The 12,194-nt window shown below is 36.0% G+C and overlaps 1 protein-coding gene across 6 annotated transcripts in view; it reads left to right on the top strand.

The window, feature by feature from the left end:
• PHTF2 (putative homeodomain transcription factor 2) overlaps window positions 1–10,792 on the top strand; it is a 66,250-nt gene extending 55,458 nt beyond the window's left edge. For all 6 annotated transcript variants that reach the window (XM_027459701.3, XM_027459682.3, XM_027459694.3 and 3 more), the window contains 3 exons: window positions 4,026–4,121; window positions 7,770–7,895; window positions 8,652–10,792. In XM_027459701.3, the coding sequence (XP_027315502.1) occupies window positions 4,026–4,121; window positions 7,770–7,895; window positions 8,652–8,672 (243 nt within the window). In that variant the 3' untranslated portion in view covers window positions 8,673–10,792. The remainder of the gene's footprint in view (window positions 1–4,025; window positions 4,122–7,769; window positions 7,896–8,651) is intronic.
• The last annotated feature ends 1,402 nt before the right edge of the window (window positions 10,793–12,194 follow it).

Raw genomic sequence — 12,194 nt, 5'->3', positions numbered from 1 at the left:
TAAGCTTGGCTTTGGTTCTACTTACTTTTACCCTCAGGAATGTTCTATTCAGCATTTGTATTGCAAACTCCCTCCCTGCTCTGTCTGGTACTGCTGATAGTTTTCCAGGCTTAACATGTTCAGTTACTGTCAGGTAAGAAGCTTCTCTTTTTGGTCTGAGAGGTTTCACACCAGTGCAAAACATCATTCAGGACATGATGAGGCTGGGCAGTGAGAAGGCTACTAACTTCTAACTTAGAAAGAACTAACTTCCAATGTTTATAAAAACCATTTTAAAAATAAGTCTTTAATAATAAAATAAGTCTCACTCATATGAAGCTTTTAAATACATGCATGACGTAACTTTTTGCTCTGCAAGATTTTCCATCTCCTGAGTTTGGGGTTGGAGTGCCAGAGGAAGACATCCAAGATATGGTAGTGTAGGAACAAGAAACACTCTTTTTCATATTGACAATTACAGGAAGTTGGTTGTAAGCGGTGATCAGCATAAATATCTTATATGTGGGCTTTAACACTTGAAAGGTAAAGTGATTTTCCTATGGTTGCAGCCTCATCCTTCATTAGAATTTTAAACATTACCTTTAATAAATACACAAACCATTTATTTAAATCACTTGATGCTTTGCACTTGCCGTGGTTTAACCCGGCCGGCGGCTAAACACCACGCAGCCGTTCGCTCACCCTCCCCCTCCCTCTCTGGGACGGGGGAGAGAAATGGAAAGTGAAGCCCGTGAGTTGAGATAAAGACAGTTTAATAAGTCAGGAAAATAATAATAACAATAATAATAAAATAATAATAATACAATGGTGATAATAGTACTACTAATAATAGTATGTACAAACAAGTGATGCACAATGCAATTGCTCACCACTCGCTGACCGACGTCCAGCCTAACCCCAAGCAGTCCGGCCCCCACCCCCCAGTTAGCCACCCCTATATATTGTTTAGCATGATGTCAGATGGTATGGAATACCCCTTTGGCTAGTTTGGGTCACCTGTCCTGGGTCTGTCCCCTCCCAGCTCTTGCTGCACCCCCAGCCTGCCCGTTGGCAGGACAGAGCAAAAGGCTGAGATGTCCTTGGCTTGGTATAAGCACTGCTCTGCAACAATTAAAGCATCGGGGTGTTATCAGCACTCTTCTCATCCTAAGCCAAAACACAGCATTCCACCAGCTACTAGGAAGAAAATTAATTCTGTTCTAACTGAAACCAGGACAGCACTAAATAGCAAAAAAAAAAAAAAAAAAAAAAAAGTATTTTTCTTTCTGAATGAACTCAGAGCTGATGACTGTCACAACTGTTCAATTTTTCTAATGTAAGTAATGTAGTATGCTAGCACTACTTAGTACTTTTTGGATTTCCTTTTAAAATCTCAGTTTAAATTATTCTTGAAAAGTACCTCAGCTCAGTTACACTCAAAAAAAGTGGATTCTTAATCTAGGAGTAAATGTACAAGCATGTGAACAAAAGAAAAGAAAAGACTGAAGTCGAATCAGTCACTAAGTGTAATGTGGAGTTTGATGTGATCCTCTAGTACAATAGACACAGGTCCCGTAAGGTCTTTGCATTTGTCTGATGGTTCACAGAATATGAGTAGCCTAATGTCCCAGTGAAGTTTGTGTCCTGTTTCTGGAATGAAAATGGGGGCAAATGTTGGAGACAGGTACTGGAAAGTAAAAGAATGTGAAGATGAAGGCGAGAGATTGAGGAAGTCCAGCTTTTATTTTACTTTAGTGGGTTTCTAAGCTATACTTATCATGAGAAAAAGTCCTTAAACATTTAAAGCCAGGCACGTTGAAAAGTTTAGGTTGAAAGAAGCAGTCTCTCTATTTGGTCCGCAGAACTGTAAGTAAATAAATAAACAAAAATTCAGGAAGTGTTATGTCATCAGATTTTGTATTGAATCCAGCTTATCCTATTATAATTCATTTCCTTCATAAAGGCCCTGAGAGAGTGCTTTATTAAAAACAAAATATAATTCACAATTGTTTCTGAGAAAATAAAAAGGATGCATGTCACCCTAGATAGAACTCGTTTTGGAGTGGTTTCATGTATTAGTTAGATACCATGCCACATTTGTTCTTGAGTTATATGCATATAAGTGTGATGTTTTGGCCTGTTGTGAGAGACCAAACCCACACTATTGGCTTACGCTCACTTGATTATCTGAAAAAAAGTATTTCTGAACTCGTATCGTTGAAAATCAGATACTAATGGCATTAGGCTTGCTGTAAAAAGAGAATGAAGCTTTAAAACAACCAAACACACGCAAAAAAAAAAAACAAAAACAAACAAACAAACAAAAAAACCCAACAACAAACAAAAAAAAAACACAAAAAAAACATTAATCCTTTAATCCTCAGATTCCAACAGATAAGATGAAGTTGTAAATTCTACTTTGCATCAGCAAATTTCCAAGCTCTTCTGTATGCTTTATATCCAGCCTATGAATTTAATGGTTAGGAGTCATGATGGGAAACTAAAAGATCCGTCGTTTTTGATTAAGGCGTTTTTGACTGTATGCTGTTTGTCTCTAATTTTTCCAAGTCCTGAAAGTGTTTTTATTTGCTCTTGTAAAGTAAGTACGCCTGTGGCATTCCCTGTTGAGAAAAATACAAGGTATGTTCTGATCCAAGTTGTCGACTTGCCGATTTCTCAGAAATGGGTATGGTGGATGGCTGGGGGATATTCAAACTCCCCTTGTGTTTCAAAGGATATTACTGAATAGTAATTTTTTGGGTAAATTAGTGAAATCTGTTCAAATTTGTTGAAACAGATTTGAACTTTCCCAGGATTTGTTACCTACAATTTTTTTTCCTAGATTAGCCAAACTTAGACTTTATTCTTGGTTTGTTCCTGTTTCTAAAAAATTTGAATTGGTGAAATCAGAATTTTAATGTCTGGAATCACTTTGCCTCTAAAAGCATAATTTACTTTGAAATGAAATTGATGGTTGGGGACCTTAATTTGCCTTGGAATATATTAGGAATCCTTTTTGATTTTAACTTAATTATAAAAGCAACTTCCAGTGGCCTTCTCAGAGAGAGATAAGAAAATTCAGTTACTCTTGTTTGCGTGACATTGTTCTTACTTCAGTAACTGCTTTACAACAGGACTCCTATAGAGACACTTCGGCAACTTTGCTGCTGTAGCATGGTTAGTCTCTCATCTGAAGGACTACTTGAACATATTTCTAATTTCTTTTTGTATATTTTTGATCATTATCATCCTGAAATAAATAGTATTTATCAAGATACCTTTATTTCCTTATGCAATAAAAAAGCAAACCCCACCAAGCTAACTTGGTCTGGTGTAGTATATCAGATAGGCCAATTGGGAATGAAAGCTGATGTTTCAGAGTTGCCAGAAGACAGCTCATTTGTACTCTTAACTAAACTTTCTCTGGAAACAATGATCTAAAAAAGTCTGCATCGCAGAAATATTAAAATGATTGATATGCTGTTCTTCTATAGCAATAATGAGTTTAATTCAATTATTTTTCATATTTTTCAAGGCACTGGGAAGACTTTCTGCAATCAAGGTGTTCATGAACTATTCAAGGATACTAAAATAGTTTAAAAGGAATGATATTGTAGCAGAATTATGTATTATCCTTTTGGTCAATTCAGTGACCTTTGGGGGTGTTAATCCTATAACGTCTGCATAGTAGTATAATAATTTCTGGAAATGAATCAACAAACCTCAGTCAAAGAAGGAAAAATGTGCAGACATTCTATGTCTAAAAATTGCTTTGCCCAATTTCTAGATGAAATTAAACTTTAAAATTGTTCCTGTAATAGTGTCAAATATTGTATCATAAAACATTGTATTTTCCTAAAGTTCTGAGCCCAGTACTTGTTCTTAAAAACTAAAAAAAGAAAGCAAAGAAAGTTTCTTGCTTGCAGAAATGTCATTGCTGTTCTATCATATACATGCTGTGAATAATTACTTCGTTTTATTATGTTTCTAAATGAGTTCCTTTGAATTCTGAATAAGTGGTGATACTCATACTTTGTTCAAATCAGATAAACTTGTACTTGAAAATGGAGAAAAAGCCTAATAAGAAGGAGGAACTGACACTAGTGAACAACGTTTTAAAACTTGCTACTAAGTTACTGAAGGTAAGATGTAAAGCAGTATTACTGTATTGTATGTAAGATGGAGAGTAGATTGCTTAATGAATCACGTGTTACTTCTGCAGGTGGTACAGCTTACTTGGATTTAAATCTTCTCTGTAACTCTGTCACAGTGACTCTACTTGTTCATACCACTTCAGTCTGTTATGTTGCTGTCAGTGTGTGTTACGAACGATTTTTAAATACAATAAGTTTTATTCTCTATATGAGTAGAGTGAGAGGAGGAACTTTAGGGTGGACAGGATGATGAACCCTCAGGAAATGATGCACTTTTGTTTTGATATCTGTTTCTAATATATATAAATAAGCTACTAGATAACTCATATTCTTCCACAAAAATAATTCCTCTAAAAAACTGTTAGTGGTCAGCATTTCCAACTAAAACTTGATTATGCTTGATGTCTTCTTTACTTACTGGAATTGTTACATAGGTCCATTTATATATGAATTAAAGATACGGGTTTCAGTTAATGTATTCCCTGTCAGCTGTGTTTTTGAACTATAGGGCCAACTTTTTTGCATGTTTACATAGAATTTCAGTGGTCAGTGGAAAAGATTTAGCTAATAGAATATTAACCTGTTTGCCAACTAACTGTCTTTGGAGGGTAGGAGGTATTTCGTCATGGTGAGAGGAAATGTTTTTTTTTTTTTTTTTTTTAATTACTTCCAATTTCTGTAATTGTGCTGAAGAAAATTCACCTTACTTATCTGGATCTAGAACATGGGCATGCTTTGGGCTTGCTTTATTGTTGTTATTCTTAGGAACAAACCAGTGGTTGAGGTTCTCAGGAAGACACATTTGAATCCTATATTGCCTTTTATAAGTTCTTCTGTTGTTTCAAACTCACCGATTTGTCGTAGATCAGGGAAGCAGGCTGTTTTGTTCTTCCATTTGTCTTGGAGCTTAATTCTTGCTCTGTAACTACCTCATTCCCCTTCAGAGTAAACGTTTCCCTAATCCAAAACTTACCTGAAGGTTACCTGAATGCAAAATAAGAGTGAATAATTTAACGCTTGAAAAACTTCTAAAAATTATTTCAATTTTTTTTTTTGGGGGGGGAACAAACAAGATCAATTAAATCTAGTTGTGTGCTATTGCAGTAAATTTAAGAGTAAATAACTTACAGTCCCTTGAAGTGCGCTTCCCCAGAAAGGAAGCAAGTCTTGATACAGAAAAATTCATGACTTGCCTCCCCACTTCTCATGGCAAGGTGTCCCAGTGTTCGGTCACACTTCTGCTGTTAAGTGCAAACTTTATTTTAAAATTAAATTTGTCTAGCTTCAACTTTCATTACTCAGATCTTGTTGTACATTCTGCATTTATGGTAGAGTTCTTAAAAGCTGCTGCTGACTTGTTATTCTGGGGTTAAGAGGGAATTTAGTAACAGCATTTTGATTTTTCCTTAAGGGAATCAACTTTTTCAGTTAGTCCAAGATAGAGTGCTCATGTGGAACAGTTTTCCAGGGCTTATTAGGCACCTATAAAAGTATTTTCCTTCCCTTCCGTTTTTTTAAAAAAGCTGTAGCACAAGAACATTTGGTTTGAGTATAGCACAATTGCTACTTATTCCACATGTGGAGATGCCCACGAGTAGAGAGAATGACTGGATCATCATGCAGTAAACCTATAGCAATTCCTTAAATGCCCTTGTAACTTTCCTCTGCAGTCAAAAAAAATCAAACTTATTAAGAAAAACAGTTTTTTTCTGGGGAGAGAATGGGAGCATATACGGGAACTTTAAGGCCTTGCTGCCTCATTCTACCAGACATCAAATTCTGGTCACTTATTCCTTTGATTCCTGTACACCAAGATGCTGTTCTTAAAGTGAAGCCTAAACTGTGTTTAATATGGTCAGCTAATAGCTGAGATGATGGACTGTTCCCTCTAGACAGCTGAGTAATTCCCCACCACTACAACTTCAGCAGTGTGTCTGCTCCCATCATCTCAGGAAGGTGTGCAGCTCTTCCCATGTGAGAGATGAAGACTGACAAAGCAAGAGTCTAATTTGAGAGCTGTTGGTAGAGACATGGAGAGCCTGAGAATTACTGACAGTATCTCTTGATATAGCAAAGAGGGACCACAAAGCTTTCAGGAGCCAGATTTGGAACAGACAGAAGGAAGCAGACTGGTGGAAGTGGTCAATGGATCCTGTGGATGCAGGAGGGTTATCTAGATTCAGGAAGAGACTGGACAAGTAGACCAGACAAAATGATTTAGATGTGATAATGTAGGTGGGGTCAGAAGTAGCTGCAGTTGGTGCCAGGATGCTGGTGAACTTTGAGTGATCCAGTTTAGTGTTTTCAATGTATTTCTCAGTGGTTTTCAAACCATTTTTTTTTCCCCGCATTTTATTCTTTCCAGAAATGTAACAACAGGGTCTTTCCCATAGAGGGGTTGGATCCGTGACACAAATCCCACACCATCTCCTAGTTACTATTAGAACATGCCTAAAAGTGAGTGGGATTTCCAAACCACCTGATACAAGCTTTAAATAAATTCCTGGTAGTTAGTAGTCAAATAAATTACTTATCTCATGCCCAGCAGCTAAATGGACTTTTTTTTCTAATTTTGTCTTTGGATCATTTTGGTCCTCAAGCTTTTACTGAAGATTATTACAATGAATATGCTTACTATTTTCTTACTCCCAAAGTTGATGAGATGAATCTGCAAGCTGAAAGCCTTTTCCTTAAAGAAATTCTCTGCTCTCCTCTTCAATAGCATGTCTTTTGTATCTTTTGTATTTGCAGCAGAATTTAACGCCACATTACATCTAAACAGAAAGGTAGTTTGCTCTGATTTCATCTCTTCTCAAAGAAGAGTCAGAGCTCTGAAATTCTTCTTTATTAAAATTTATTTTATAAAATCTTGTTCAAGACCCAGGATGTGTAAGGCAGGAGGAGAATGAAGATGAATTTAAAGCTAGAAAATATAGATGACCAAAGTGGTGATAGTTGTTATACTTCATATAATTCGTTATTGTATTTAAAAACTCCTTTTTTTTCCATTTGATATGTTTCTAGGTCAGAAGTGTTTTGGTTACTTTATTCACTCACCAAGAACAAGAAAAAGGTGCTTTGTTCAAATTTGTTGCAGATTAATTTTGGCTAATATTTTGATTTTTCTAATAAAGATGTAAAATATTTGCAGTTAAATGCTTATTAGTGTTCTTTTCAATCCTTTATCTTCCTTTTCTGTCTATATTCATTGTTATTCTCAAAATTAATGGAAAAGGAAGGGATTATGAAAGATGTTTTTGTTATTTTTTTTTTCTAGTAGTGAGGTATTCCTCTGCTAGCTTTTTTAACGCTGATGATGATTTTGGGAAAATTTTGAGTAATTCTAAAAAGTTGTCACCTTGGTACCAGCAGTATAACTAGCTCTCTGCTTTCCTGTCTGCACGAGCAAATTAATAGCAGCTCCAGATGGGTAGTCTCCAATTTTTTGAAGGATTATTTAGACATCTGAAACATTATTTCTATTTTCTCAGAGTCCAATTTGTTTTAATGTTTTAAAGCAACTTAAGGCAAGAAAATAAGTAGTTTCTAATGGAGAAATGCTCCTTCTGATACTTAAATGAACAAACCATTGTGTCATTTCTGCTTTTTAACAATGTCATTGTTTTACATTGCTAGGAACTGGACAGTCCCTTTAGGCTATATGGGCTTACAATGAATCCACTGCTTTATAATATCACCCAAGTTGTCATCCTGTCTGCTGTTTCTGGTGTCATCAGTGACTTGCTTGGATTTAATCTAAAGGTAAGTACTTCCTTTTTTTTTTTTTTTTTAACCATGGTGTTCAGATATATGGTAGTTGAACTGTGTATTATAAATTAGTGAATTCTTAACTGTGTTAACTAGCAGATTTATTGTTTGAAAATGGTTGTGAAATTTAAGCTATGTCAGAAAAACAGTGATGTATTTGTCATTGCAGCCCTTTTAAAATTTATTGCATTTTTGTGGTGCTCTTAACTTTATTTAGGGCATGATCATGAAGATTTCGTAGACATAAATACAGAAACATTTATACACACAAGTGCAAGACCTTATTTAACTTATGTATATATTCCAGATCTGATTTCTCTCTTGAGTTCCTCACTGTTGACTTTGCATCTTTGGACGCAAAGAGATGCAAGCTATCCTTTTGTCTTGCACTGCAGTAAAGTATTACAGTAGATACAGTATTACCATGACTAACGTTACACAGTGTTGTTTTTATCATGGCTTAAGGACTGTCTCATCAGGTCCTACTTCCTGAACCTCTCTGAACTCTGGAAATTGTTCCAAGATTCAGGTTATGGGATACCTTAGTGCAAGCTTGTAGGCTAAAGCCATTAATTAGACATTGAATTTGCTTACATATACCCATTTTTTTCTATTACAAGTAAATGAATATAAAATTTAACTTCTGTATTACTAAATACGTAGTAAATGCAAAAAGAAAAAAGATGTGTTGTTGTTGCTTTGGTAAAACAGATGGGAAATAACATTGATTTACTGCTTTAACTTTTTCAGCTGTGGAAGATCAAATCTTGACAATATAAAAGAAGATGAGATAACAGTGTTATAGAAAAGCTCACTGATTGACAAAACTGCCTCAAAGCAGCCACTGAATCTGTACTTCAGAAGCTACAACCTCTTCAAGGATGTTGTTTGAAAAACTGAAGAGTTTACATCTGACTGTCTTGTGCAATCTTTGTATTTATTTCATCTTCTCACTGTTTTATTTTCATTTTAGTTGACATCTTATTTTCAAACTATTTGTTTAGTTTTGGTAAAGATCAGATTTCAGAAGGGTCAAAAACCAAGCATCTGACAACTTGAAATCCTAGCAATTGAACACACTAAATTACTGTATTTGCTGTTACAGCTGAGGCCAATGTTGAGCATTTTTAGTTGCATCTGAAAGTCATTTGATATTTGATTAAGTGTGGTAAAATGGCTTAGAATATTTCATTTGCACCAATCATTAACAAGGACAACAGAACATCACTAGATGTTTTGTTGCAATAGAGAAGACATAAAAAAACAACGTACTGACAATACAGTATGACAGGTAGCAGAAATATTTTATATTAGTATTAGAAGCAAGTGGGAATTTTTAATATTTTGAGTAATTCCAGGATCTAAACTGAGGAGACTGCAGTTTAAATACCCTGGGATATTAATAAGGTATTATATAACAGGTCAACAAGTGCTCTTTGTTAACACTTTTATTAGAGCAATAATTGTAAATGGTTACCATGCTGTATGATATTTTGATAAAAATTAAATATTGTATTTATTTGAAATACTGGGCTGTTCTGCGCAGCTCTGACTGTGCATGCTCATATCTGCACTTTTTATTGTTACTTTTAATGAGAAACTTTATATATATACATATAAATGTATATTAATTGGAATATATTATGGTGAACTATGGAGCAGTATATATTATATGGTGAAACTGAGTATTTAAACAGGCAAAAGACATACTGGTGAACGGAATGCTACGAGTAACTGAGCGTAAGATACATGCTCTCCTCTTGTCCACTATAGTATATGCCATTCATACCACACTGAAGTTTAAGAACAGTTAAGCATGGAAAACGAGTTCTTCTGGTGGGCAGCAGAACTAATGAAGCCACGTATTTTCAGATTTGTGTCTTCAGCTAACCTCCTTTTCCCCCTATTCCTCCCTAGCGCTTTTCCAGCAAGCTTGAGCCTTTGGTTTTCCACCTGTCCTCTCCCCCTGCCTCACACATGGACCAGTTATACTGACTCGTGGGTCTTCATTGTGACAAAAAGAAATGATCACCCCTGCAGAATTAAGTTTCTTGGAGCGGAATTTCCACTTCCATTAGGAGACTTAATATCACCTGGCTCAAGTATCCTCACGTTTTATGTTTCTAAAGTAATGGCTTCATAGTGAAAAATGACAGTAATTATGTTACAGGAGTCTGCACATTATGCTAGATTTGATCTTGATTACCTTTAAAGATTTGGAGTAATGTATCTTAAACTTCTGTGGTATAAAAATATTTTTATATATAAAGCAACACAAACAAGCGTTTTGTATTTTATTTGCCTCTGTACTAATGTTTAATAATGACCAAAGTGCATTCTGGTTTTTGAAAGAATGTATTCCTGGAGCTTTAAGAACATCCTCTCTTTAGTTTCTCATGTGAAAACTTTGGCTGCATCTGATCTGTTTCTTTTTCTCTGTTGTCCGATGTTGGGATTGTTTTTAAAAATTGCATACATTTTATACACAGTTTTTTCCAAATTATGGTACAGACCTGCATAGAACTTAATTTTGCACAAAATATATTTTAAGAAAAAAAAAAGTACAGCAGGAGTTCTATGGGGGATAAAAAAAATATGGCTGTGGCTTTCTACAGCCTGTTACTAGTACACAACCACTCTTTAAAATGGAATTCTTAAAAAAAACAATCTGTAATGGTGAATATACTGCTTTCAGTACCTTTAAAATAATAATAATAAAAAAAGGGTGGGAAAACATTGCAGTTTCGGTTGAATGGGAAATTAGTTTAACCACATATACCTCAGCAACTAGCACTGTGCTGGATTGTTGCACTAACAATGGTGACTTGGGAGGAGTAAAATAAGTGTGAAATGAAATTAAAAAAAAAAAAATAAAAACCTTTTATTTGCTACCATTAGATATATTCATTATGTTAAAAATGGGAGAGGTTTATTGTATCCCTTGATCTGGAAAACCTGGTATGAAACTAGAGGCAAGTAGAAATATGGCAGATCTTGCGTGTTAACTGTTATTTTCGCCACATGTTTTGTAACTGAAAGTGTGATCCGGCGTGGAATAAAGCTTTCTATGGTTGATGGTGAAAAAGAAGAAAAAAAAAGTGCAGTGAGCTATATCTTTTAGTGATCTTTAGCATATTTCTGAGTCGGATTTAATTCATGCCTGTGAGTGCACAGTTCTGCACGTGAGCTGGTGTTACGCCAGCGGGCAGGGCTTCTGGCACCAGGGTGTCAGGAGGTCTCGCTGGTACACCAACCACACATGGCAGGAGGCCTTGCTTTGGTGCTGGTACCCCAACCACACAGCAGCATTTTAGCTGAGCACAAGTGGAGGGCCGTGGGGTTTCGTTGTTATATATTAACATAAACGCTCAGGGCAGAATCCAAGTGTGATCTCGGTTGCACCAGGGAATATTCACAGGGTGACAATAGAAATAAGCAGGAAGAGGCAAGTAAAACATTCTGATTTTGTGACTTGCATTAACAGTCAGGTTGCTGCTAGGAGTTAGTCCTTTGAGAAATTACCCCAGGTACCTCCAGTACACTTCCTCATTTAATGCCTTAATTACACAGGTGTAGTAAAGACTTAGCTTAGGTTGTGTTGCAGAGTTAACGTGTAACTGCAACACATTAAAAATTATCTGCCCAAATTGGTACGAGGAAAATTTTTTTTTTTTTTTTTTTTTTACCCTTCCCTATTATTGTCTCTTTGCTCATTTTACCCTTGAGCTTGACAACTTGCCTTCTTTAAACCAAACTTCAGAAATCGTAAATTGCCTCAGATTGGGTTTCTTGATAAAAAGTGGATTGTCTGGGCTGCAAATAATGCCGTGTCTCCCACTATCAGAGACTGAGGATTGCTCAGAGGGAAATGAAGAGTTTCTCTTTTCCTTTCCAGCCCTTGAGAGAGGAAGCAGCACAATCGTTAGCATGCATGCAGGCACCTGTGCCAGATTGAACAGCACCCAGTGCTGCTCAGATTCAATTTTCCCAGTGTGAGTTTGTGTAAGTGTATTAGCTGGCGTAAGAAATAAGGTCGTGCCGCAGACAGATTTGTCCATTTGGCTCTCTTTGTTCCCTACATTTGTTTAATCAATTCAAGTGAAAGAAAGCACCTTCAGTTTAGGGACGAACTCCCAAAATGATACAACTCATTTCACTTGTGTCAGTCTTTATGTATAAATATGACAGTTCTTTATGTGTGTGCACACGCACTATTAAACACCTAAACACCGCCCCCTTCTCTTTGTGCCTCTAACCCGCAGCAGTTATTTCCAAGCAGCTCCTGCCAGCTGA

Source organism: Anas platyrhynchos, chromosome 1 (genome assembly GCF_047663525.1).
Source record: "Anas platyrhynchos isolate ZD024472 breed Pekin duck chromosome 1, IASCAAS_PekinDuck_T2T, whole genome shotgun sequence".
Classification (NCBI taxonomy): Eukaryota; Metazoa; Chordata; class Aves; order Anseriformes; family Anatidae; genus Anas; species Anas platyrhynchos.
Note: the sequence above shows the minus strand (reverse complement) of the source record. Positions and strands in the feature narration are given on the sequence as shown.